Source organism: Squalius cephalus, assembly GCF_949319135.1.
Source record: "Squalius cephalus genome assembly, chromosome: 8".
In the NCBI taxonomy this organism is placed as follows: domain Eukaryota; kingdom Metazoa; phylum Chordata; class Actinopteri; order Cypriniformes; family Leuciscidae; genus Squalius; species Squalius cephalus.
The window spans coordinates 13022099-13050053 of NC_137129.1; the positions used below are offsets into that span (position 1 = coordinate 13022099).

Below are 27955 nucleotides of genomic sequence, written 5' to 3' on the forward strand. Positions count from 1 at the left end.
AGGGTCCGTGTGTCAGGTCTTAAAGTGAGAGCAGCCTAATTATGAGATAATATTAAAAATATCTATATGGCAGTTTTTCCCCATGGTATCGACATGAGTGGCTAGTAACTTTGGAAAACCGCTAGCCACAGTGACTGGTGACCAAAAAAGTTAATATCAAGCCCTGTACATGACGCATTAATTTAGATAGTTGGTTGATAAATCAGTCACCAGTTTTTGACCCAGTTGGAGGGTTTTAGCTATGGAATCAGCACAGGCAGGGTAGAATTAGTGTCATCTCTCTGTATGAATTCATCCTTGTAGTTAGCATCATTGTACTAGGGCTCGGGTCCAGTATGGATCTAATGATGTTATCCGTGAGCTCAAGTGACTGGTTATCAGTGGGAAAAGAAACCCAAGAGCATGTGACTGAATACTTGGGTTTTTCAAGTTAATGTCAATTGATTTCACACGTCTTTTTTATGATTAACAGTTAAACACACACACAAATCCGTCAGAAAAAAGAAGCAGTACACATACTACAAAATAGAATGAAAGGAAGACATAACGCGACCATAGACAAAAACTATACTATGAAAAAATATTAGACAATTATATTTAAAAAAAAACAAACAAAAAACGCAGATGACAGTGATGCACAGAGCCCTTGAGTTTACAACCTTGCCTATATGTAGGTACAGTATTCTAATTGATTTCACATGTCTAAGATCAAATGTTAAGCTGCTCAGCTGGGCTTGTTAGAACATTGATATTTAGTTATCTAGCAGTGACATTCAACAAAAACGTTTTGGGCCACATCTTTTATATATCTATTTATATATATATATAACTGAATTTAAGTATTTATTAGTCGCATACACCACAGATTAGCATGCATCTTTTCAATTAAATTCAATTCAATTTATTAAATAAATAAAGTTGGCTACTGGTCATCTTATCTGCTTTTCCCATCTGCTTACAGCTCATTGGTTTTTGTTGAATTTTTCTCTTGTGCAAAAAAAGGTATTTTGTTACAAAAAGCAACAGATGTGTTTAGCTAAGAGTGGTGGTGTCTTTCTGTTGTAATTCTCTAAATTTTGTTTTCTCCATCTGTTGGGTTTTAAGTTCTTCTTAGTTGAAGATAGAACGATAGCATCAACTCAACTCAACATTTCCAACAGTAGTATGGATGGTCCATATGGTCAGACCACTAACTCCTCAAACAACAAGTTCTACTTGCCAGTAAGTTGCAACAAATGCCTCGGTAATTTGCTTCTCAGAAAAAACTGTGTGAACTGAATAACCGTTTATCTTCAGTCCCACATGAAAACATATTCATAAACATACATCATTTGCCGAGATGTGGGTTTCAAAATAAAAAGTTCTCAGTGTCTTTAACAGAACATACTTGTGATAAATCACGAGTGTCATGAGAAGCCAATTTGTCTCACTATACTGCGTCCCTATATAAGAAGTCACTTTATACTGTGCGTGATTATGTATGGCCACTCTGTAATGATATTTCACAGCTGAAAAATATACTGGAAAATATAGTTATGCACTGAGAGCTATGTAGTGCTTGTATGAAATTAGATCTTTACAGATATCAAGATGCTGGACAAAAGCATCCTCGAGCATTTTCCTAGAATGTTATATTGGTTAGGAAATAAGAATCTTGGTGTCTATAGCCTCTTTTTTAGCTTTTCTAGGGATCACCCATTTTGTAATATTTCAGGAGACATATGCTGTTTATAAATATGATTATTTTTGTATTGTGTTCTTCTACACTGATTTTTTCTTAAGATTTACACAATTTAATTAATACAATTCCATCAAATTGAATTGAATGATCCTTGCGTATTTTAATTAAATAATTGAACTTAATAAATTGATCCTTAATCAGTTATTATTCAATTCAATTTGATGGAATTTTACTAGGAATTAAATCTATGCATAATTTAAAAAAAATCGAATGCATAAATATGAAGAAGAAAAACGTCAACATTTTTTTGAGTGTATTAAATTCTTAGCATTTAAATACTGAAAGTTCAAAGTTCTCTTTTCTGTGAGACTGAATGGCCCTGACAAATGTACAGATGTGAATCTAACTGGCTGTCTCTCCCCCGGCAGTATTTTATCTACAGCTGCATTCTGGGATTGATCTCATGCTCCGTGTTCCTGAGGATCAACTATGAGCTGAAGATGATAATTATGCTTGCTGCTGTAGTGGGTTATAATATCATCATTCTCCAGACACACGCCTCCATACTGGATGATTACAGCACCGCCCTCTACGAAGCCAAGCGTCCTGACCGGTACTGGATTCCCATATACTCCCATATGCAGTGACCTCAAAAAATCTCTCAATTGCATCATTTATTTGTAGATTCCACTTGGTTTCATATTTTGTTATCAAATGCAGTGACATTCAAGCATTTCGGAAGTGTCTTTTAAAAGGATAGTTCACCCAAAAATGAAAATTTTGTCATAATGTACTCACCCTTATGACCCTGTATGAATTATGAACAATCCCTTTAAGTGTTCATTTACTTTTAGGAGGCACTGCAAACACATAGTATTAAGGAATGAGGGATTGTGCCACATTGATAGCCTACATTTGAGAATTGCGGTTGCAATCTTTTCTTTCAATATCCTCAGGGAATATATGTGACAGGTGCTTCTGCTGATATGGCAGGCTTTGTGAGGATTAGTCTTTTTGGATGACTGAAGGATGAGAAAAAGATTTTTAAAAAGAAAACCTATTGTATTTCTCTCTATTTCTATGTTTATTGTTCTTTCTTTGTTTCTTTTATTGATTTTTCCTTGTCATGCCTTCATTAGGCATTTATGAATGGAGTAAAATTTTGTAATTGGTCAAATAAGCTACTGCAACTGCCCATACAACATTGGCATTATGTATCTGAATAGTGAACAGTGTTGCTGAGAAGTCCGTGTCCTACTCTACACACAATAGTTTAGCCTTTTTTGTGTCATCTTTGACCTTTTAAGTTTTAAATTTCTTTTTGTTCCCCCTCAGGCCGGGTGTTCTTAAAGATTTGAAGACCATGGGCTCCGTGTCATTGTTCATTTTCTTCGTCACTTTGCTTGTGCTGGCGAGGCAGGTGAGTCTCTAAATCTGAAATATACAAAAAGATGTGCTTTAACTGCTATCATACTTGCTCTTTTTTTGAGAGAGAGAGAGAAGTTCATCTAAAGAACTAAGATCCACATATACAAAATAATTTAAGACCCACGTTAATTTAAGCACATTTCTGCTTGTTAAGCCTCCAGAATGTTGTGTACCATAGACTTCCATTTTAAGTGCATCGTTAAGGTGTGGTAATGAGCTAAACGTGTACAATATGTAACACATAACTTTCCTTTAATTAATTAAGGTCAGTAACTTGTGAAAGATGCCTGAATGTTAATCCAATGATAACAGAGGTTAGCCTAATCTTGAAACAGTCACTCGTCAGCCTAAAATGTGAATTTTTCTGGTCATTTTATGATTAAGCTCAAAGTATTGTGGCAGACTGGCAGTATAAATGTGTTCCCAGTTTCCAAGGCTTCAGTTACTATAAGCTCTCTGGCTGTACAATAGCTTCCCGTCAAAAAGGTTTTAATAATACCACTATAAGAAAAAAAAAATGCATAGTACAATCATGAAAGTATGTATGTTTTTCAGTCTGTATTAAAGACTTTCGACAATCTCCACAGGCCAGCTGTCAGCCAGACTTTCCTTTTTTCAGTGTGTGCTTTTAATTTCGAGAGACTGTTTATCTCTAGGTAATAGGTCTGTCTGATGAACTCTATATTTGAATTGTGCAGTTAGGCGAATTCACTCAGTTTATCAATTCAAGTAATGTAGAGTTCGGGTTGATCAGGTGATAGGTTAGCCGGGAACTGATTTTTCTCCAAAGCAATAGAAAATAAGCAAAGCAAATATAGACTAGGTGAGAATGGCAGTGCATAGGCTACTTAATGCCTTTCAAGGTGCCACTTCCACTGAAATATTTTCTGTGATGAATGTCTGCTGGAACAGAAGGGTCCAACTCAGAGAAAATTGAAGCAATTTTTCATGATAGCAGCCCTTTGTGCAAGAAAAATCCATAAATATATAAGATGAAATGTCCTTGTGTGCATATGATTTCTTTGTCATCTTGAAAGCCAAATACGGTGATCAGATGTGTACCATCTCTTTACCTCTGTGTCCTCTTGTAACAGAATGAATATTACTGTAGGTTAGACTTCCTCTGGAGGAACAAGTTTAAGAAGGAGTGCGAGGAGATTGAGACCATGGAGAACTTGAACCGGGTGCTTTTGGAGAACGTTCTACCTGCCCATGTGGCGGAACATTTCCTGGGTCGTAACTGGAAGAATGAGGTGAGAGGCGTTCAAATGTTTCAGAACACTAGTGAAACCATTTCTATTGTGAATTTCCCAAATGTATTAACTTTTTTTAAATATTTTTTTATTCATTATATTATCAGCATTACAATTTCAGTGAAAAGTTGAATAAAAATCTTCCAACACTATTTGAGAAATATCTTCTTTTTTTTTTTACAGAGTTCACATTTATATTTCTTCTTCAATTTCTTAAAAAATATATAATTAATCAAAAATCTTTTGGGCCTGTCTAGTTTATTAGTCATTTTCATCACCAGATATATTTTTATTTGCTGTATTTTTAATAGGACCTCTACCATCAGTCGTACGATCTGGTGTGTGTGATGTTCGCGTCCATCCCAGACTTCAAGGAATTTTACACAGAATCTGACGTTAATAAGGAGGGGTTAGAGTGTCTGAGGCTCCTCAATGAGATTATTGCAGATTTTGATGAGGTACACTCACAGGCACATCCATATTTAGATTTTATTTTTATAGGCACTGTGCAAAGTTAAACTTAAAGGGACAGTTCACCTAAAAATGAAAATTTTGTCAATTTCCTCGCCTTCAGGTTGTTCCAAACCTGTATGAGTTTCTTGTATGAATTGAGCGGTTTTGTCCAAAATTTTCTGTAAAGACACTGTTGCATTATATGATGAATAGATTGTATTTAGGCTTTTATTCACATATAAAAATTCATCAACGTACACATCAGTCAATGCTCAATGTGATCAATGTTTATTGGTGAATAAAAGCCTAAATTTGATCTGTTCATCATATGAAGCGATCGAGTCTCTTCAGAAAATTTGGACTAAACCATTTAATTCATATGGATTAGTTTTACGATCTCTTGAACTTGATGAAGTGTCAAAGTTTCAATTGCGTAGCTGTCTATGGAGGGACAGAAAGCTCTCAGATTTCATCAAAAAGATCTTCATTTGTGTTCCGAAAGTCTTACAGGTTTGGAACGACATGAGGGTGAGGAAATAATGACAGAATTTTCATTTTTGGGTGAACTATCCCTTTAAGAGTGACGTTCGCCAGTACCAAATGCATTAACATCGTCATATCCATTAATATGCTAAAACTATCTCAAGAGATGTCATGAATGAAATGTATATTTTTCTAAACTTAATGATTTTTTTTTTTCTCAACAGTTGCTGTCAAAACCCAAATTTAGTGGAGTGGAGAAGATCAAAACTATTGGCAGCACATACATGGCTGCTACGGGGCTGAATGTGACCCCCGGACCAGAGTACGCACAGGTACAATGTTAAGCTCTTCTAAACTAATCTTTTTGTAAATATTACACTGGATTGATTGTGGTGCTAATACGCTTGATTTGTGCTTGAGGTGTGTTGCTTCAGAGTCTCAGGGTGTAGTCAATACTGAATTTCAAACAAGTGCAATGATAGTTTCCTGTTCTTTTTCTGAAGGAACATGACCGGCAGTACATGCACATTGGAACAATGGTGGAGTTTGCGTTTGCTTTGGTGGGGAAGCTGGATGTCATCAACAAACATTCCTTTAATGACTTTAAACTGCGAGTGGGTAAGCAGGGCCTATCAGCGCTTTCACACCCAACAACATTTTGTTTGCCTTTGGCAGAGTCTCAAAATGTGGTAGACTTCATCACAAATTTTTAAACGTTTCCGGCCTCTCTCTCTCAAGGAATAAACCACGGTCCAGTGATTGCAGGAGTAATTGGAGCACAGAAACCACAGTACGATATCTGGGGGAACACTGTAAATGTAGCGAGTAGGATGGACAGCACAGGCGTGCTTGGAAAAATACAGGTAGATTCTTGTTCTGACCTACTTTGTAAGTCATTTGCATGCCTGGTGAATTAGTAATGGTTTTGCAGAGGATCACATCTAGCTTGCTTCCTTCCTCAGGTCACTGAGGAGACAAGTCGGATCTTACAGACGTTGGGTTATATGTGTTCCTGTCGTGGGATCATCAACGTGAAGGGCAAGGGGGATCTCAAAACCTTCTTTGTTCACACTGAGATGACACGATCTTTATCGCAAGGGAATGTAATGCCTTGAACCTCAGTCACACACCAGTCAGTCGTTGACTTGGTAACGATTAAAAACATGTACAGTTTAATATAACATTGGCCTATTATAGTGGAGCTCTACAGCATTCTGTTTGCACCACATACACTAGATTATTTGCATTGCTTTATAAGTAATGGATGGCTAAGAGGCTCTGTGTAACCGAGACTTGTAATTGTGTGTTGCTCAATCCATAATTTAAAGCAGCGGACGTTTTTGTAAAATAAAGACAATATAAAGGTGGCCATGTTTTGATGCTATCATTTTGTTATCCATTAAAATTTATACATAACGTCAAAGTGTCTGTCTATGAATTTGTGATAGGTTTCATGGGAAATGTGTTAAAATCACAAAAAGAACCGAACAGAAACAAGTCAGAGAAAAAAAAATGGATGATGATGTATTTTGCAAATGAATGAAAAAGAAAAGAAAGAAAATTAAGCATTTTAGGACAATTACTACATTTTTTCATTGTGACTTTTTTTCATGATAATTACTGTAAACATACCCCCCCCCCCCCCCCCCCCATTACTATAATGTGAAAAGTGATATTATATTAATAATAGGCTTCATCATTTTAATATGGAAAATGAAGCATTTTAGGACTAAAGGCCCGTTCACACCAAGGACGATAACTACCGGTATAAAGATAACGATAAAGATATAATTCTAAAAATCGTTCTCCATATTAAAGAATAACAGAGTTCACACCACAACTATAACGATAAAGATATGAGGAACGATATCGTTGGGATCTCTTTCAGAACGATTTTTTTCCAGCTGTCGAACGATAAAACACTGACAGCCAATCAGAATCCATTCTAATTTAAAGGTCTCGCGCATTTAAAGTGGATCTGGATTATCCGGGCGCACACGTGCTTAGAATAAAAAGACCGTTATCGGTCGTTGGTGTGGACACATAGTTATCTTTATCGTTATCTTTATAGTTATCGTGCTTGGTGTGAACGGGCCTTTACAGTATGCTTTTTTCTGCATTATGAAATTTTATATATATATATATATATATATATATGTTTTTGACATTTTTTTTAATTCACTCAATAACATCAAAAGCATGTTTAATACGTATACTGTATAAATGTTAGTAACAATCTGCTGTGCATGTAGCAGACATACAGTAAATGCACAGACGTTTGTTTTGACATCGACTGTAATGTGCGCTCAAAGATGTGACCGTAAGTAAGAGACACGTTTAGACAGGTGTCACAGATCCATAGCCTTCCTCCGCATTCCAGGTGATTCCATTCTTGTTGTAGAAATCAGAACGAATGTGAGCAACACGAGCAAAGCTCCCCCCAGAGTCGGACTGCAGTGGAGAATATTGGCCATACTCTGATGACGACAGGACGGGTGCTGGTCTAGATGATTCCTAAAATGAGAGGATGAGATAAAACATATAGGGATTAACTCTAGAATGGGTTCCTCTAGTGAGCATTGTTTAAAAAAAGAACAACAGACAATGCATGAACTGCTGAGCCTTCATGGATGGATCACCGGGAGTTAAGGAGAACACACCTCACTGAAGATGTCCAGGCCTCGGGATTTGGCGTGCGCTCTGTCATCTCGGTGGAGTTTGTTATCATAGCCCTCAGTGCTCTGATGTAAACAGTCATATAGAGACCTCTCTGGGGCCTGTACGAGGAAATTGACAAAATCGGTTTTAGAAAATGTTATTTTGAAAATAAATGTACAGAATCAACTTGGTACAATGATATCAGAAGGTAATACCATGGTACTTTGATGTACCCAAAAGCTATTTAGATATCTGAGATGAACTTAAAAATGTATGAATGTCATTGCATTAGATCAGGGGGTTTCAAAGACAAGGGAGTGCTAGGGTGTATATGGATAAGTCTAAAGAAAAACAGTGTAAAAATAAATAAGACTAAACTAAAAGAAACTGAATAAGATACATAAAATTATATTAAAATAAACTTTAATTGATTTTAAATAAATAATAAATCTAAATAAATTACATCTACAGTACAGCAGAGTATATATATATATATATATATATATATATATATATATATAGTGAGTACAAAAAAGTAATAATGTAACGTAAAAGAAACAAAATATTTTACAAATACTATTTTATGCATATTTTCAAAATAGTGCATTTTTGGTCTTTACACATAAATATATATAGCTGCCTTCTAAATTCTAGGATGGCGTCTAAAATATTGAAAACCTATGCATTAGATAAAACCTAAAGCCATTTAAAGAAAGATCTAGACAAAAATATGTTAGTAGTAAAAGTATAGGAACCAGATATTATTTATTTATTTATTGATTTATTTTTTACCAGATAAATGCTACCAAAATATTTATTGTTCCAGCATCATTTATTTGCAAATGCCACGTGGCTTGATATTTTAGCAGCACGATATACGTGGCAGCGACATTCATTTGGGGTTGTTGCTTTAAAAACACGAAAACGCCTAACTTAAATGAGCAATGCATCTTACCTTGGGGCTGCAGTTGAAATAACGCATTTCTTTGGGCTCTGTTCTTCTGGCTGGTATAAAGCTGAATACAGACAGAGAGGAAAGTGGTTTAGACTTCGCTTCGGATAAAACGTCCATTACAACAGTCACACTTTTATCACTGGAGAGGTGAGGTTAAATTTCTACACACAGTGACAACTCGGCGTCTGCGGTTGCTAGGAAACAAACCTCAGGAAAACTTCAGGCGTTTATACCATTGGAAGAGATAAAGAAATGGTTATAACCAGAAAAAACGACAAAGAAAGCAATTGGCGAATGGACAAGGAAACAGAACTAGCAATTTTTCAAAACATTTTAAAATGTGCATTTATTATTATTGTTGTTTTTATCCTTATAAAACATGAATTAAACAGTTTTAAATGTGTCAATTTTATTTTTCAATTTAAAGTGATTTATTAATTTATTATTTTATTTAACTATATTTAAAAACATTAAAATATTCCATTTTATAAAACGGTTAGTTCCAATCCTTGATTCTGATTGGCTGTGCTTTATTCACGATAAAACACGGCTATGACCGCTTCACCCAACTGTTCTATGTAGCTGGCTAGCTGCTATCACTACACAACACCCCTAGCCTCATGTTTGATCTCATCGATATTGTTCATTAAAGCTATAGTAGAGTATTGTGGGATATCGAGTAAGCGAATGTACCTGCATTTACAGTAGATATATCATTTTCCTTCAGGTCAGTCATATTCATAATTTAAAAAAAAATCCGTTTGAATGTTCGCTGCGATATCTTGTCCTTTTAACAGTTAAGTTAGCTGCTAGCTGCTAAGGGTTTTTTCCGTGCCCATAGTCATCTGTCAGTTGCAACATTGCTCAAAAAGTTGCCCTGTGTATCATCACCTTAAGGTAAAAGTTATACTTCGGGGGTGCGCTTTGCGTGATGATGTCTTGAAGCACATGTAAAATCAGTCCAATGGTGTGGCGGAACGTCAGATGCGGGTGACGTCACGAACCAGGAAGCTATAGAGAGCCTAAGTCCCGCCCCTCCGCTTCCGGCTCATGGGACCTTATTTCGGAAAAAATATGTATGGAAGTCAATGGCGAGAGACAACTTATCTTTTTATTCCGTCTGAACTGTGCCCTGAATTACACATATGATGTTTGTCAATTTAAAAGGTAATTATGAAAGTCAAGAAAGTCGCAGTTTGTCATAAAACAGAAGAGTAACGTTTAGTTTTATGTGAAAATCGCTCAATGAACTACATCTCTCGTCTCCCACTATGTACGTCACAAGATCCGTTGCTCGTATGTGTGTATTCTGGCTCAAAACACTCAGGCATGACGGCGTTACGTTACGATTATAATGTAAGACTATAGAAAAAATGACAGACGTTAGCTTCAGTAAAGTTAGCTTCATTCATTGAGAGAAAAGGTATGACGTCGCACGTGCGCCTTCTGGGTTTGTAGTCTTTGTAATTACGTATTTTCACAGTCTTATACCTCAGCAGTTTTACATCAAGCTGCGACTTTCTTGACTTTAAAATGTATCTTTTAAATTGACAAACATCATATGTGTAAATCAGGGCACAATTCAAACGAGATCAAAATATTTGTTGTCTCTCGCCATTGACTACCATACAATATTTTTCCGAAATAAGGTCCCATGGTGGTCGACCGGAAGGGGAGGGACTTAGGCTCTCTATAAAGCCTGCTCGAAAACAGAGAGCGTCAGCTTCGTACAGTCTAAAGTAGTCGCTGACAGGCATGAAGGAGATATAGCAAGGTGACGCAACGCTCGTTCCCTCTTCAGGGAACCGAGGTTACAGTCGTAACCTAGGCGTTCCCTTTCAAGGGAACTCGCGTTGCGTCGAGATTGACGCTATGGGGAACGTCTATACCAACGCCACCATAGCTACGAATGTCTGTCCTGTGTGAAATCGAGTGAGCAGCACTAGGATGACAACACCTGAGACCCTGGTGTAGAGTCCAAGTCCAGAGAGTAAAATCTGACGAAAGTGTGCGGTGAGGACCAGCCGGCCGCATCACAAACGTCCTGAAGGGAAACTCCTGATATAAGGGCCTTGGAGGCCGCCATTGTAGAGTGAGACCGGACAGCCATAGGGGAAGGCTGTCCGGCCGCCTCATAAGCAAGTGAAATGGCCTCAACCACCCACTTGCTCATTCTTTGCTTAGATGCAGGGGACCCCATTTTTGGGGACCCGAAAACACACAAACAGTTGATTAGTTTTACGCCACAGGGCAGCTCTGTGGACATAAGCATCTAACGCCCGTACTGGGCAGAGCAAATTATTTCTTTCCTGGTCCGCATTCTGAAAGGGAGGAGGACAAAAGGCCTGCAGAATAACAGGTCTGACCACATTAGTGGGGACCTTGGGGATATAACCTGGTCTAGGATGCAGAAATGCTTTGACCATACCAGGTGCGAATTCCAAGCATGAGGGAGCAACCGACAGTGCTTGTAAATCCCCTCCCAGCAAACACAGAACGTTGGCACAACGTATCCAACCTTCTAACAACGTTTTATCAACATGGCCAAAAGGTTGCTATAAATACCTTGTCAGGGTTTTTCCTGCATAGAGAATTATGAGGCGGCCGCCTCCGTCAAATTTCGTGCCGCCTCCGGCTCTCGACAAAACTCGGACAGACAGTCATGGTCAGATACACTTTTTCCACCGTGACGGTTCTGTTGCGGTTACCACTTGTGTCCATTCTCAAACCGTATAGTGCAGCTGCTGCGCGCAGTGCGCGGATAAGTAATAAAAACATTCCATTCCAATTAATCGAGGGTGGATGACAGATAAATAATTTTGTGTTGAGTTTAATAAAGACACGGAACTCTCATCACGGTAAAACGCAATGAACGTGCGTCACTCTACTTTCGTTTTCAACAACGTAATTCTCTTCATGGAAAACCAATCAAGGAAAACATATCAGGAGGACTCGACAATAACGCTTGTCTGGGACCATATACTTTGTCCGGGACACGTGTGTTTTTTTTTCTTTCTTTCTTTTTTGAAGGGAAAAATGAGAGATAATTGTAGCCCATCCGGACAAATGCCCTGATTAAAAAAAAAAATTGATATAAAAATATTCCGAATCACCGAAAACGTGAGGGTGATTCTGTTTTATTTAATTTAATGCAAGTGGCGATTGATAGCCTATAGTTGATAATAATATAGGCCTACCTAATGTACTGACGGTAACAAAGTTGCGCTGTTGAGGCTCGTGCTGTTATTTATAACATATTATAGTTAATAAACACCATAGCCTAGGCTACACACGATCAGAGTGATGTTTTCCTGAATGCCATCAAGATTGAAACCGAGACTGATTTCATAACAGTTCAATAAACAAATAGTTAAAATTAAGTCACTTACATTTGAGACGCAATGACTGTTTTTGTTCTGTTTCAGCAGCGAAAATAGTTCCAAACAAAGATCACAGCAGAACCACAGCGCATCTCACAGCAACACTCAGCCGTGTTTCATTACTGAATGATTCAGCGTTTTGAACGAATCGGTTGAGTCAAAGATTCAATTACCTATTCATAAACTGCCTCATTCTGAATGAATCAGCCTTTTGAACGAATCGTTTGAATGAATGACTCAATGACTCGCTCATTAAGACGGTCGCCTGCCGCCTCCTACTGGCGGTTTAGTTTCAAAGTATCATTCTTTTCAACATTGCTTATTTGTATATTCAAAAATATTTAAAATAATCTAATTTAATACAGTTATACTTTTTCAATCTAAATTATTTAATTTGATTGGAAACAGCCTAATGTCTTGTTATTTTAATTGAATATATTGATCAAATTTAAGAATTTGAAATGAAAGATGGAGCAAACATTTAATAAAATAAAACCTTATAAAGGTACAAAAAAATTATTCTGTTTTCAAACAGTGATGTAATGAAACATTGACAATTTAAGTTTGAATGGAGTAAAGCCTCTGTTAAGGCTATTAAGGAAATGTAATTTTGCCAAAAGAAGAACTTTTATTTTAAATAAATGTTCATTTTTAATTAGCCAACTTCAGTGTGATATGTTACAATATTATCATGCTTAACACTGAGAATTTGAATAATTGTAATGTGATCAGATGCAGATATCTAAATCAAAGAATATGGGTGGTTTGCGGGTTGATTTTTTTTATTTTTAACAGTGGATTTGGGTGACTCAAAGTGCACCAGATTAATGAATTTATCTTTAAAATGTACAAAAATTTCAAATGCCTCATTTTGAGCCAGGAAAAACCCTGCTTGTGTGGTGAAGGTTGTTACAGCGTTGTCACAATGTTGACATTCAACCACCGTTAAGGGCCATTGCTTAAGGTTGTGCCTAGGGTGTCTGGACAACCACTGGACTACATATGTACTCGTCACTGCCCTGAAGCGCGAAAATCAGACTTTTAAATTTCAACCGCCCGTTGGGCTGATTGTGTTGTCTCATTCTTCATCGAGCAAGGATACGTGAGTATTGCGTTTTATTTATCTCAGCTAAATAAGATACATAATTATTCAAACACAACCTACAACTTCATTTCACCTACAACTCCTCGCTTGCACCGTTTAGTGTTTCATTTCATTTGTCTGCTATTTAGTCTCATTCGTTTCTTTGCTCCTTTGGATTTGTGGATGTTTCCTGGACGTTTACCGAACTTTATCGTCCGGCTTTTGACTACTGTCTGCCATGTATAGAACCGGTTTTGTTCATTAAATGTACTGATCTTTGCTTTTTATGTTTTATTTATTATACTTAAAAGAAATTTGTATATTAATTTATTTAGTTTTTTCTTTTTTCACAAATGTATGACTTTTGGAAGTGCAATTTGATTACCATATATGCAGTTAGTTTTAACTTAACCTTCTGTAATTTTTACTCTTCAAAGTGTCCACTTGCAGGTGTTGATTATAATTAGGCTAATTTACTGATAGCCCCATTAAATAATAATAAGGATAAACAATATTTAATAAGACTATATAATTATCTAACATCTGACTAAGGAACCAAGGTTTCTTCCACATAACCAGGGCACGTAAGCAGCGCCGCGTGACCCTGATTGTGCGAAATGGGTTGCCCCTCGGGGAAAAACCCCTGGTCCTGAGCCACCACTGCAGGGGCCTCATGTGCAGTAGTCCAAAAGGTATCACGTTGGAAGCTGCTGCCATGAGGCCCAACAGTCTCTGGAACTGTTTGACAGTGAGTGACTGGCCTAGCTTTATACTTTTCACAGCTGCAAGGATGGACTCTATACGTGGCAGTGACAGGTGCGCCTGCATCGACACTGAATCCAAAACCACGCCTAGAAAAGTGGTCCTCTGAAGTGGAGAAAGCACACTCTTTTTGGCATTTAGCCGTAACCTCAACTCTTTCATATGGGCGAGAATGACATCTCGATGCCGAACCACCATCTGATGCGACTGAGCTAGAATCAACCAATCGTCGATGTAGTTCATAATGTGAATACCCTGAAGGTGCAGGGGTGCCAGAGCTGCATCCACGCATTTGGTGAAAGTGCGGGGTGATAAAGCTAGGCCGAATGGAAGAACTCGGTATTGGTAAGCTTTGCCCCCGAAAGCAAACCTCAGGAACTTCCTGTGACATGGACGGATGGAAATATGGAAATATGCGTCCTTGAGATCTATCGTGACAAACCAGTCCTCGGACCTGATCTGTGGCACGATCTGTCTCAATGTTAACATTTTGAACTTGAGTTGCATGACGGACTCGTTTAGAACTCGAATATCCAGAATGGGACGCAATCCCCCATCCTTTTTTGGAACTATGAAGTACCGACTGTAAAACCCGGTTTCCCTGTTGGAGGGAGGTACATATTCTATGGCCCCTTTCTTTAACAGAGTGTTCACTTCTTGTTCCATAAGCAGAACCTGCTTGGGGTCCACCACTGTGGGTAGGACCCCCATAAACCGAGGTGGGCGAGACCCAAACTGTATTTGATACCCTTTTTCTATGGTCTGCAGGACCCAATGAGAAACATTTGGCAGTAGCTTCCACGCTGTCAAAGATTCTACCAGAGGTACCAGTCTATTTCTGTGGGGGAGCACGGGAGGCAACGCTCTGCTTTTGAGTGGCACGATGGGAAGAGCTAGATTTGGAAGATTGAGGCTGCTTCTGCTCAGCAGCCTCAGGATGAGAACGACGGGGGAGGAGCTTCTGAAAGGCGGCTGCCTGTTTAGATAACTCTTGAAACTTTTCAACGGCGGAATTAACAGCATCGCCGAAGAGTCCAGAAGTGGAAAGAGGAGCATCCATCAGAAACTTTTTCTCTTTCTCCTTAATATTGCTGAGGTTGAGCCACAAATGCCTCTCAGTGGCCACCAGGGCTGCCATAGAATGGCCGATAGATTTTGCCATCTCCTTGGTGGCCCTGAGAGAAAGATCTGTGGCTCGACGTAGTTCATACACAACCTCAGGACCAATACCCCCATTCTCATCCAAATCTCCCAATAATTCAGCCTTATACGCTTGTAAAAGTGACATAGTGTGGAGACAAGCTGCAGCTTGACCAGCGGCAGAATAAGCTTTGCCCACCAGCGGGAACAACCTTTAGGGAAGATGCCGTCGCTGGAGAGAAATAGCTCGCAAGCGTCTCCTCCACCTTCGGCATCTCCCCATAACCATGCTCTCTATAGTTGGATATAGATGAATAGTTGGACGTTTGTGAACTAAACACTCTAAACTGGTTTCTCCCACGATCTCGACACCTCATTGTGGAGATCGGGGGAAAACAGAAGGCTCCGGCATTGAGGTTGTGATCTCGTGGGCAGGAAACGTTCGTCGAGCTTGCTTTTTGAACGAACGTCCTGCTTATTAGCTGGCCACTCAATACTAAGTATTTCGACTGCTCTGGTCACTACCTCAATTAGCTCTTCAAAAGCATGAGACTGAGGTGGCGAATCTTCAGACTCAGCATCAATTCTGACAACATCCAACTCCTCAGAACTGGATAGCTGCAATATTGGTGCCTCCATCGAGGCGGAAGGAACCGCAGCGTGTGCTTCCAAACCCTGAGAAGAGGCACTAGATCTACCAGGTGAAGGCTGAGATAAGGCTGGGCCCATCTCAAACCCCTCTGATAGATCCATTTGCGAACCCCAAGACTGCAATCGCCGCTGTGCCTCGGCAGCAGCGGGACCAGAGCCCTGGGGAACATGAACCTGAATGTCCTCGCGAAAGAACGCCAGGCGGGATCGGAGCGTACGCAATGGAAGCGCGTCACAATGCTGACAGCCAGCACCCTCGAGTGCTGACTGGGCATGCTTCTCACCCAAACAAGCAACACAAAGAACGTGGGTGTCCCCACCCGTTAAATAACGAGGGCAGGGGTGCACACACTGTCTAAACTGCTGCTTGCTCGCCATAGTGCTTTATATATATATATATATAGATATATAGATATATAGATATGATATAAAGACAAACAACACCAAATAACGGGACAGTTTCACAGAGAGCGCTACTGAAGACACAGAAGCTGATGCTTTCTGTATTTGAGCAGGCTTTATAGCTTCCTGGTTCGTGACGTCACCCGCATCTGACGTTCCGCCACACCATTGGACTGATTTTACATGTGCTTCAAGACATTATCACACAAAGCCCCCCCCCCCCCCCCCATAGCGTCAATCTCGACGCAACGTAAGTTCCCATCAACCTGTTAGTGTTTTTGAGGAAAATGAGCTGCCAATGAGAAAGAGCAAGAGGATGGAGAGTTCAGACCAGACTACTGCACCGATAAATGAGAGAAGTGCAGAGGGTAAGTCAAATTAAATGACCATAACAAATCCATCCACACCACCACACATTATATCAAAATTAATCTGAAGTTTGATTAAGCCAATGATCATATTTTTGAATTCCAAGACATCCATCCATCCATCCATTTTCTTCCGCTTATCCGGGGCCGGGTCACGGGGGCAGCAGTCTAAGCAGAGATGCCCAGACTTCCCTCTCCCTAGACACTTCCTCCAGCTCTTCCGGGGGAACACCGAGGTGTTCCCAGGGCAGCCGGGAGACATAGTCTCTCCAGCGTGTCCTAGGTCTTCCCCGGGGTCTCCTCCCAGTGGGACGTGCCCGGAACACCTTCCCGGGAAGGCGTCTAGGAGGCATCCGGAACAGATGCCCGAGCCACCTCAGCTGACCCCTCTCGATGTGGAGGAGCAGCGGCTCTACTCTGAGCTCCTCCCGAGTGACCGAGCTTCTCACCCTATCTCTAAGGGATCGCCCAGCCACCCTGCGGAGAAAGCTCATTTCGGCCGCCTGTATCCGGGATCTTGTCCTTTCGGTCATGACCCAAAGCTCATGACCATAGGTGAGAGTAGGAACGTAGATTGACCGGTAAATCGAGAGCTTCGCCTTGCGGCTCAGCTCTTTCTTCACCCCGACAGACCGGTACATCGACCGCATTACTGCAGAAGCTGCACCGATCCGTCTGTCATTCTCTCGTTCCATCCTTCCCTCACTCGTGAACAAAACCCCAAGATACTTAAACTCCTCCACTTGAGGCAGGAACTCTCCACCAACCTGAAGTGGGCAAGCCACCCTTTTCCGACTGAGGACCATGGCCTCGGATTTGGAGGTGCTGATTCTCATCCCAGCCGCTTCACACTCGGCTGCAAACCGTCCCAGTGCATGCTGAAGGTCCTGGCTTGATGAGGCCAACACGACAACATCATCCGCAAAGAGCAGAGACGAAATCGTGTTGTCACCAAACCCGACACCCTCCGGCCCCTGGCTGCACCTAGAAATTCTGTCCATAAAAATTATGAACAGAACCGGTGACAAAGGGCAGCCCTGCCGGAGTCCAACATGCACCGGGTATTAAGTCTGACTTACTGCTGGCAATGCGAACCAAGCTCCTGCTTCGGTCGTACAGGGACCGGACAGCCCTTAGCAAAGGACCCCGGACCCCACACTCCCGGAGCACCCTCCACAGGCCGCCGCGAGGGACACAGTCAAATGCCTTCTCCAAATCCACAAAGCACATGTGGACTGGTTGGGCAAACTCCCATGAACCCTCCAGCACCCTGTAGAGAGTATAGAGCTGGTCCAGTGTTCCACGGCCTGGTCTGCCATCCGAGAGGCACTGTCCCCAACCACCACGCAAAGTATTCCTTCCACCGTCCAACGACATCCCCAGTTGAGGTCAACAGCTCCCCACCTCTACTGTAGACAGCGTTGGTAGGGCACTGCTTCCCCCTTCTGAGGCGCCGGACGGTTTGCCAGAATCTCTTCGAGGCCAGCCGATAGTCCTTCTCCATGGCCTCACCGAACTCCTCCCAGGCCCGAGTTTTTGCCTCCACAACCACCCGGGCTGCAGTTCGCTTGGCCTGCCGGTACCCGTCAGCTGCCTCAGGAGTCCCACAAGCCAACCAGGCCCGATAGGACTCCTTCTTCAGCTTGACGGCATCCCTTACTTCCGGTGTCCACCACCGGGTTCAGGGATTGCCGCCTCGACAGGCACCGGAGACCTTACGGCCACAGCTCCGAGCGGCCGCTTCGACAATGGAGGTGGAGAACATGGTCCACTCGGACTCAATATCTCCAGCCTCCCTCGGGATCTGGTAGAAGCTCCGCCGGAGGTGGGAGTTGAAGATCTCTCTGATAGGAGACTCGGCCAAAAGTTCCCAGCAGACCCTCACAGTACGCTTGGGTCTGCCGAGTCTGTCCAGCCTCCTCCCCCACCATCGGATCCAACTCACCACCAGGTGGTGATCAGTTGACAGCTCCGCCCCTCTCTTTACCCGAGTGTCCAAGACATACGGCCGCAGGTCAGATGAAACGACCACAAAGTCGATCATCGACCTACGGCCTAGGGTGTCCTGGTGCCACGTGCACTGATGGACACCCTTATGCTTGAACATGGTGTTCGTTATGGACAAACTGTAACTAGCACAGAAGTCCAATAACTGAACACCGCTCGGGTTCAGATCAGGGGGGCCGTTCCTCCCAATCACGCCCCTCCAGATGTCCACGTGGGCGTTGAAGTCTCCCAGTAGAACGATGGAGTCCCCAGTCGGAGCACTTTCCAGCACCCCTCCCAGAGACTCCAAGAAGTCCGGGTACTCTGCACTGCCGTTTGGCCCGTAGGCACACACGACAGTGAGAGACCTATCCTCGACCCGTAGGCGCAGGGAAACGACCCTCTCATTCACCGGGGTGAACTCCAACACATGGCGGCTGAGCTGGGGGGCTATAAGCAAACCCACACCAGCCCGCCGCCTCTCACCATGGGCAACTCCAGAGTGGTGAAGAGTCCATCCTCTCTCAAGGGGTGTGATTCCAGAGCCCAAGCCGTGCGTAGAGGTGATCCCGACTATCTCTAGTCGGAACCTCTCTACCTCACGCACAATCTCAGGCTCCTTCCCCGCCAGCGAGGTGACATTCCACGTCCCTAGAGCTAGTTTCCATGCCCAGGGATCGGGTTGTCGAGGCCCCCGCCTTCGACTGCCGCCCAATCCTCTCAGCACCGGCCCCTTACAGTCCCTCCTGCAGGTGGTGAGCCCACGGGAAGGCGGCCCCACATCGCTCCTTCGGGCTGAGCCCGGCCGGACCCTGTGGGGGGAGGATATATATATATGTGTATATATATAAACTTTTATTCATATTTTGGAATTACAAGACATGTCTTAAATATTTAAACAAGGATTGTTCAAAAAACTATATACAGTTGAAAAAAAATAATAAAAATTTTAACAAAAGAATCACCATAATATGACTATGCAGTGTGTAATTATTATTCGTTTGAAACATGCTTTTGTTTGATATTCCCTGCTTTAGATCAAAATTCTCTACAGGACAGTACTTGTGCTCTAGAGAGTCATGGTCTTCAGGAACCTCTATCCAGTGGTCTTGAAGTCCTTCCTCCTGCAGATCTGCAGGTTCAAACCCCTCCAGCTCCAGTCCACCACAGTCCAGCACCAGGTCTCAGAGTGGACGTGACAACTGAGGGTGAGTTTACTGCCATATCTCAAACATTACACTCACTGCTTGACATTTCATGTCAACTTTAACGATTAATCTTTTAACAGGCGACATTCTGAGCCAGTTTGAAATCGGCAGAATGCTTGGTGAGGGAGCATTCGGGTGTGTTTATGAAGGGAAACGCTTGGAGGATGGCCTTGAGGTATAGTCATTTTCTTACAAGTTTTAGCAAATTCTTTTGTCTCACTATATCCATTTCAAGTCCTTTTATGGTATATGTTCACTATGTAGTGCAATTGACATGTTGTAGATGTAATTGTAATGTAAATGTTTTGTTTTGTTGAATAGGTGGCAGTGAAATTTGTCCAAAAGTCAGAGAGCAGTAGATACATCAAAATTGTAAGTAGGCGACACTCACTGTGTTTTGACTGTTTTCAATTTAGAACATGAAAACATAAAAAAATTCCAAAACTGGACAAAAATTCTTATTATAAAATATTATAAAAATCCTCCAACTAACAATGATCTTTCTTCCAGCCTGGTCATACCGCACCCATCCCATTAGAGATCGGCCTGTTAACCCTTGTTGTAAAATGCACAATTTCATGAGATCATTGAGCTGCTGGACTGGCAGGATCAGACTGACCAATATATCATGGTCATGGAGCGTCCTTCACCCTCCAAAGATGTGTTTTCGAACAACGGCATCCTCAATGAGGAAACAGCACGGCTTATGGCTTATCGTGAAGCAGGCAACAATGGCCGCTCTCATATGCTGTCGCCGTGGAGTTTTCCACTGTGACATTAAGATGGAGAACCTGCTGATCAACACAGAAACACTTCAGGTCAAACTGATTGACTTTGGGTGCGGGCTTTTCCTGCAAGAGGCTGCCTATGACATCTTCCGTGGTATGTATTATGAATCAAGTTTTGAAAAGAGTTTTATTTTTCAAATTTAGACAAATATGTTCTCACTAAATATGTCGCCTCACGCCTGGTTTGGCCATGGATTGATCTTACTTTTAACGCTCCACAATGGTGAATAAAAACAACTAAATTATTTATTTACTCTAATGGATACAGAAGGTGATGATACACGGGGCAACTTGCTTGGGTGCTTTCCCATTGAGAATGAGCAACAAATTTCTATCTGGATACTTTAGATCGGTCGTGGGTCATGTCTCACCTGGTTGCCCGTTGACGGCAACATTCTCCAGCAACATTGCTCAAAAAGTTGCCCTGTGTATCATCATCTAGAGAAAACATGCTATGTGATTTCAAGCTTAACCATCAGACAAATCTCTTTCTTTCTAGGCACAGAAAAGTACTGCCGTTCAACACAGAGGGCAAGTACCACGCTAGACCCGCTATTGTGTGGTCTCTGGGAGTGCTCTTATTCCTGTTGGTGTGTGGACCCTTTCCACAACCCAGAGACCTGGAGATGATTTATGACGACATCTGGTCTGATCCTGGCTTGTCAAACGGTAAAATGGCATTCATCACAAAAAAGATGATCAATTGTAATTCTAAATCACCAAAATAGAACAAATGAAACAAAGAGGTAAAAGTAACACCAAAACCAGATAGCTTTATAAAAGATGGCTGCTTGAATTATGCAGGAATTCTTCCTGATTTTTTTACCATATAGTATAGCATAGTCTAATCTTACATCTTAATAGAAAGACAGCAGGTGTAAAGTTTAAGGTAATAATCTGACTCTCTTCCATCGTTCTGCACAGAATGCTGCCACCTGATTCAATCCCTCCTGCGGAAAAACCCAAAGCAGCGGATTGCTTTGAGGGCAATCCTTCTCCATAAATGGTATAAGGTATTGAGTATTGACCCTAAAAGTTACAAATGAATTTGGATATATATTAATATTTGGAAGACACATTTTTGTGCATTTGTTTTATATGTTCTTAGTTTATTGTGATATTGGACAAAAGGTCAAATCTCTTTTATGTGTAATGTTTGTATATCAGCGGCCTGTTAGTCAGGGAAGTGAAAATCAGGAGAGACAGAAAAGTAGTTCTTGAGAGGGTCAGAAAGTGGAGGATCAGACCACTGCAAATCCACACCATCACACATTTGATCAAAAATCAGTTGAAGTTAAATCAAGGCCATAATCAGATTTTTATTCCAGGGCATGTCATATATCTTTAAACACAGATGAAACCAAGCGGACATCTTTTATCATTGGCCGAAAGAGAAAACAAAGTTCTCGGAGTGCTTAGGTGTACGACTCCCACGAGAGCACATCCTCAACATCCAGCACCGATGTGGCTGAAACCCAATGCCAATGAGAAAGAGGAGGAGGAGGATGGATAGTTTTGAGAAGCTGCCGTCTCCTCACTTCTGTGACCGGAGTGGCAGCTCAGACCAAGATACATGAGACATATGCTGAGGGTAAATCAAATGACCATTTAAAAATATGTAACTGTTTTCTGTTTACTAGAGCTCTGTACATCATGAAGTCTGCATAATGTTCAGGTATATATATAAGTTCCCATTAATGGGAACTTAATTAATTAGGTGAATTTTTCTGTTGCCTAGGATGAAGTGCCAGTAATTACCATATGTTACAAATTCACACCATCACACATTCATAATAATTTTTTTTAAAGGACATGTCTTAAATATTTAAACAGATGAAACATTGAAGAACTTTTATTTTTTTAAGAATTCAGCTAGTAAATGAAGAATCACCATAATATGACTATGCAGTGTTTAATTATTTGTTTGAAACATGCTTTTGTTTGATATTCCCTGCTTTAGATCAAAATTCTCTACAGGACAGTACTTGTGCTCTAGAGAGTCATGGTCTTCAGGAACCTCTATCCTGTGGTCTCGAAGTCCTTCCTCCTGCAGATCTGCAGGTTCAAACCCCTCCAGCTCCAGTCCACCACAGTCCAGCACCAGGTCTCAGAGTGGACGTGACAACTGAGGGTGAGTTTACTGCCATATCTCAAACATTACACTCACTGCTGTCCATGCTTGACATTTCATGTCAACTTTAACGATTAATCTTTTAACAGGCGACATTCTGAGCCAGTTTGAAATCGGCAGAATGCTTGGTGAGGGAGCATTCGGGTGTGTTTATGAAGGGAAACGCTTGGAGGATGGCCTTGAGGTATAGTCATTTTCTTACAAATTATCTTTCTTCCAGCCTGTTCATCCCAGCATCCCTCCCATTAGAGGACGGCCTGTTAACTAGGGCTGGGCGATATGGCCACTAAAATTTATCACGATAATTGTTTTATATCAGTCGATATCGATAATTATCACGATAAATGTCAAATCTTTATTTCTTTCAAGTTTAAAGGCAGATTTTTGCTCCTATCATTATCATTATTGTTTTATCGCCCAATAGGGGCCCCAAAGTTCAAGAGATCATTGAGCTGCTGGACTGGCAGGACCAGCCTAACCAATATATCATGGTCTTGGAGTGTCCCTCACCCTGCGAAGATCTGTGGAATTTTTTGGATCATCACGAAGGCATCCTCAATGAGGAAACGGCACGGTTTATCATGACGCAAGCAACAATGGCCGCTCACATGTGCTGTCGCCGTGGAGTTTCCCACAGTGACATTAAGGTGGAGAACCTGCTGATCAACACAGAAACACTTCAGGTCAAACTGATTGACTTCGGGTGCAGGGATTCCCTGCAAGAATCTGGCTATGAAAGATTTTGTGGTATGTATTATATACTTGAGACTATATTCTTTAGAGAATTCACAAGCCTCTCCATAGGATTGATTGCTCCTGTCTGCCTTGTTGCTGCTGCTGCTGTTGCGTTGGTTTGCATCTGTAAGCTTCGTATATCTTTCTGTTTTGAATCATTATTTACTATCATTCCTTGTTGTTTATACTGCTAAATATAGCTTACTCAACATCACACATTATTACGATCCGTCTAGGTTAAATCGTAACAAAAAAAATTAGCGAAGGCCTTTTGAAGCGTTGTGACGTAGAACGAACGTAGAGTTTTGTTTTGCTCTGCTCTCTAGCTGCGCTGTCACGTTCGTTCTACGTCACGATGCTTCCTACGCTACGTCCTACGTCATACGCCAGCATCCATCTCTGTGAACGCGCGTCGACCGCTACCGGAAGCCAGTTATTTTCGTTTATAAAGTTTTAAATATGTATATTTTTACGACAAAACCGCACGGATTACCCTCAGAAGGCCTTCGTTTATCCCCCTGGAGCCGGATGGATTACTTTTGTGAAGGATGCATGCACATTTTGGGACTTGAAGGAGGTGGATCCCATAGCTTCACATTATAACCACTGAAAGATCTAAGACATTTTCTAAAATAACTGAAAATGTGTTCGTCTGAAAAAAGATTGACATATGGATCTCGAACGGCTTGAGGGTGAGTAAATCATGGGTTAAATATCATTTTTGGCCGAACTATCCCTTTAAAAGCTGCTAGATCTGCTTATTTTTCAACCCTATTAGAAGAAAATTAACAAAACCCTAGGTATTTATTTGAAACAGTGGCTAAACTAACGAAAAATAAAGCTTCAAGCCCAGAAGTTCCCAAGCAGCACAGCAGTAATGACTTTATGAACTTCTTCACTTATAAGATTGATAACATCAGGGAGAAAATTATAACTATGCAACCGTCTACTACAGTATCGCATCAGGCAGTGCATTGTAGTCTCCCTAAGGAAAAATTTTATTCATTCATTGCTATAGAAGAGGAAGAATTCGTTAAACTCATTAAATCATCTAAATCGACAACATGTGTGTTAGACCTTATATCGACTAAGCTCCTCACAACTATGTTCCTTTTTAGAAAGAAATGATATCTGCGAGGATTTTCAGTCAGGATTTAGACCGTACCATAGTACTGAGACTGCTCTCATTAGAGTCACAAATGATTTGCTCTTATCATCCGATCATGGTTGTAGGCCTATCTCTCTATTAGTGTTACTCGATCTTAGTGCTGCATTTGATACCATTGACCACAACATTCTTTTAAATAGACTCGAAAATTGTTTTGGCATTAGTGGAATTGCATTAAGTAAGGAATAATTGACAACAGGCCGTTGAATTATTAGAAAAATAATGCACACCCGAGGTGGTAATGCGGTCACGACGCGAAGCGGAGTGGCCGTTCACCTCGGGTGTGCATTATTTTTCTAATAATTCACGCCCTGACGAAATTTACCAATTCACAAAATTAACGGAATGCATAGCTGATATAAAAATTGGATGACTTTCCTACTACTTCATTCTGAAAAAACAGAGATTCTAATTATTGGACAAAAAACGTCCTCACTAGAATACTGTCTAACACTTGATGGCTGCTCTGTCAAGTCTTCGTCGTCGGTTAGCAACCTGGGTGTGCTCTTTGATACCAATCTTTCATTTGAAAGTCACGTGTCTAGTATCTGTAAAACCTTTTTCCATTTTTCCATCTTAAAAATATATCTAAATCACGTCATATGCTCTCATTGACAAATGCGGAACAATTAGTCCATGTGTTCATGACATCAAGGCTAGATTATTGTAATGCTATTATGGGTGGTTGCCCTGCACGCTTAATAAACAGATTACAGCTGGTCCAAAACACAGCAGCTCGAGTTCTTACCAGAACCAGGAAGTATGACCATATTAGCCCAGTTCTGTAAACACTGCATTTGCTCCCTATTAAACATCGTATAAATTTTAAAATATTGCTGATTACTTACAAAGCACTAAATGGACACTTTCCAGAACCCAAAGACCTGGAGATGATTTATGACGACATCTGGTCTGAGACAGGCTGGTCAAACGGTAAGATGGCATTCATCACAAAAAAAGATGATTAATTGTAATTTAAATTATATAAAGAAATGAGAGAAAAAAGTAACATCCGAGCCAAGTGGCTTTAAAAAAAAAATAGATAACATGGATAATACAGGAATTCTTCCTGATTTTTTTTGACCGTGCGGGATAGAATAGTCAAATCTTACAGCTTAATACAAAGACAGCAGGTGTAAATTCTGTCCAAGGTAATAATCTCTTTTCCATTGTTCTGCACAGAATGCTGCCACCTGATTCAATCCCTCCTGCAGAAAAACCCAAGACAACGGATTGATTTGAGGAAAATCCTTCTACATGAATGGTTTAAGGTACTGAGCCTAAGATCAGCTACAAAGGATTTTGTGCATATATTCACTATTCATTTTAAAGATTTTAAAAATGTTTCTTATTGTAATGTTTTTTTTCTTTCAGGTCACTAAATAAGACATGAAGAGGAATATGTAAATAGTGCAAATTAATTAGAAACTTTATTTGCACTATTTACCGCCACAGTTCTAAAGTTCCTTGAGTCAGCTTAGCATCTGGTGGCCAGACACAAGCGGCCATCCCTCCATGTCTTGGCTGGTGACCCTTGGCTTGTGGCAGTAATATTAGCATCTGGTGATATTACTTGCCTAGGAACAGTACAAAATTTCACTGTCATAGTATGTATGTACTGTATGGCAGAGCTGCATGTCATGGTCAGAATTCCTCCCAGAAGTTCCTGTGAAAGCTGCTCCTGCCATGGCCCTCTCCAAAGGATCTTGCACTGGATGTCACAGAAGCTCCTTCGCTTCTTCCCTCTGCTTAGCATCTAGCAGGCTGATACTTTGTAGCCCTGGTAGCATCTGGCTCCATGTTTTGAGACAGTAATATTTGCATCTAGAAGCGCTCTCTCTCTCTCTCTCTCTCTCTCTCTCATAATACTCTATTATTATCTACTAATACACTCATTATTTAATTTTTGTCATTGCTACTAGTTCCAAAGTGATGTTTTACTTGGATATACGTTACAATAGGGAAGAAAAGACAATCGCAACATCTGTTTCATGCCGACTTCTCTCAAGCAGTTGAGAGAAGCCTGTAACTGATACTTTGCTTAAAGGGATAGTTCACTTTGAAATTAAATTTTGGTATGTTTTAGCTTACCTCAAGGGCATCCAAGATGTAGGTGTCTTTGTTTCCGCAGTAGTTTCAATTTTGATATTTTTAGGTCAAACAGTTCTTGTCTGTCAGTCATATAATGCAGGTCTATGGTCACCACCTCAAAGAGCATGCACAGAGAAGTCCAAATTAAACAATTCCCCATCATAAGTACACATTGATGGCCTAAGACACGAAACGAGCGGTTTGTGTGAGAAAACGAACAGTATTTATATCGTTTTTACCTCTTGTACACTTTCCGGCGCTTGCGCAGACTAAGCCAGAACGCGCGCACACGTCACACACCAGGAAGCGCGCGCACCCTCAGATCACTTGGACGTGGTTGTGTACAAGAGGTAAAAACGATATAAATACTGTTCGTTTTCTCATACAAACCACTCGTTTCGTGTCTTAGTCCATCAATGTGTACTTACGATGGGGAATTGTTTAATTTGGACTTCTCTGTGCATGCTCTTTGAGGTGGTGACCATAGACCTGCATTATATGACTGACAGACAAGAACTGTTTGACCTAAAAATATCAAAATTGAAACTATTGAAACTACAAAGACACCTACATCTTGGATGCCCTTGAGGTAAGCTAAAACATACCAAAATTTAATTTCAAAGTGAACTATCCCTTTAATGACAGACATGCTTCACTTCTCCCTTCATCAAACACACTTGACGTTCTGAACTTCACAAAGGGATATCAATCATTTTTAAAATCAATCTCTTAGTATTATGGACCAGTGAATGATGAAACAGATTGGCTTTTATATCTCTAGATCATCACACAAACCATCATTCATTCTAACTGAAACCACTTTACTTGCATCTATTTCTTCACCCACAAGTAATCAATACTCTCAATGTCTCTGTTTGTCAAGTTACTAGACTATAACAGTAGAAACTATAATTACTATAACTGTTACAGGTTTCTGATGCTAGTTAATATAACAGTACATACTAGACTATATAAGAAACAGCCCAACTATGCCTTATTCCGAGCATCGCCATGACAGGTAAAGCAAGGATGTGAGGGATAGACTTACCGTGTTTTCAATGCCATCCGCTGGAAAAAGCTATAAAGATCCTAGATCTCTTATCATTTTCCACAGCTCATGTTGTCTGGAGTTTTATGTCTACTTAAGTTT

At 40.8% G+C, this 27955-nt stretch overlaps 2 protein-coding genes across 4 annotated transcripts in view; one reads left to right on the plus strand and one right to left on the minus strand.

The window, feature by feature from the left end:
• adcy2b (adenylate cyclase 2b (brain)) overlaps nucleotides 1-6719 on the plus strand; it is a 73929-nt gene extending 67210 nt beyond the window's left edge. For both annotated transcript variants that reach the window (XM_079879001.1, XM_079879002.1), the window contains exons 17-25: nucleotides 1105-1221; nucleotides 2110-2294; nucleotides 3017-3101; nucleotides 4204-4362; nucleotides 4674-4820; nucleotides 5523-5630; nucleotides 5802-5916; nucleotides 6037-6161; nucleotides 6261-6719. In XM_079879001.1, the coding sequence (XP_079735127.1) occupies nucleotides 1105-1221; nucleotides 2110-2294; nucleotides 3017-3101; nucleotides 4204-4362; nucleotides 4674-4820; nucleotides 5523-5630; nucleotides 5802-5916; nucleotides 6037-6161; nucleotides 6261-6413 (1194 nt within the window). In that variant the 3' untranslated portion in view covers nucleotides 6414-6719. The remainder of the gene's footprint in view (nucleotides 1-1104; nucleotides 1222-2109; nucleotides 2295-3016; nucleotides 3102-4203; nucleotides 4363-4673; nucleotides 4821-5522; nucleotides 5631-5801; nucleotides 5917-6036; nucleotides 6162-6260) is intronic.
• An 856-nt stretch (nucleotides 6720-7575) lies between these two features.
• On the minus strand, nucleotides 7576-27942 carry cfap90 (cilia and flagella associated protein 90). Of its 2 annotated transcripts, XM_079879016.1 has the most exons (4): nucleotides 27854-27942; nucleotides 8912-8972; nucleotides 7959-8075; nucleotides 7576-7812 (listed from the first exon to the last, which is right to left on the minus strand). In XM_079879016.1, the coding sequence occupies exons 1-4, from the start codon at nucleotides 27868-27870 to the stop codon at nucleotides 7636-7638; spliced, it is 372 nt and encodes a 123-aa protein (XP_079735142.1). In that variant the 5' UTR covers nucleotides 27871-27942; the 3' UTR covers nucleotides 7576-7635. The 2 variants fall into 2 exon arrangements, with proteins under 2 accessions (XP_079735142.1, XP_079735141.1); XM_079879015.1 differs by lacking the exon at nucleotides 27854-27942 and having other exon boundaries at nucleotides 8912-9101.
• Nucleotides 27943-27955: the final 13 nt, after the last annotated feature.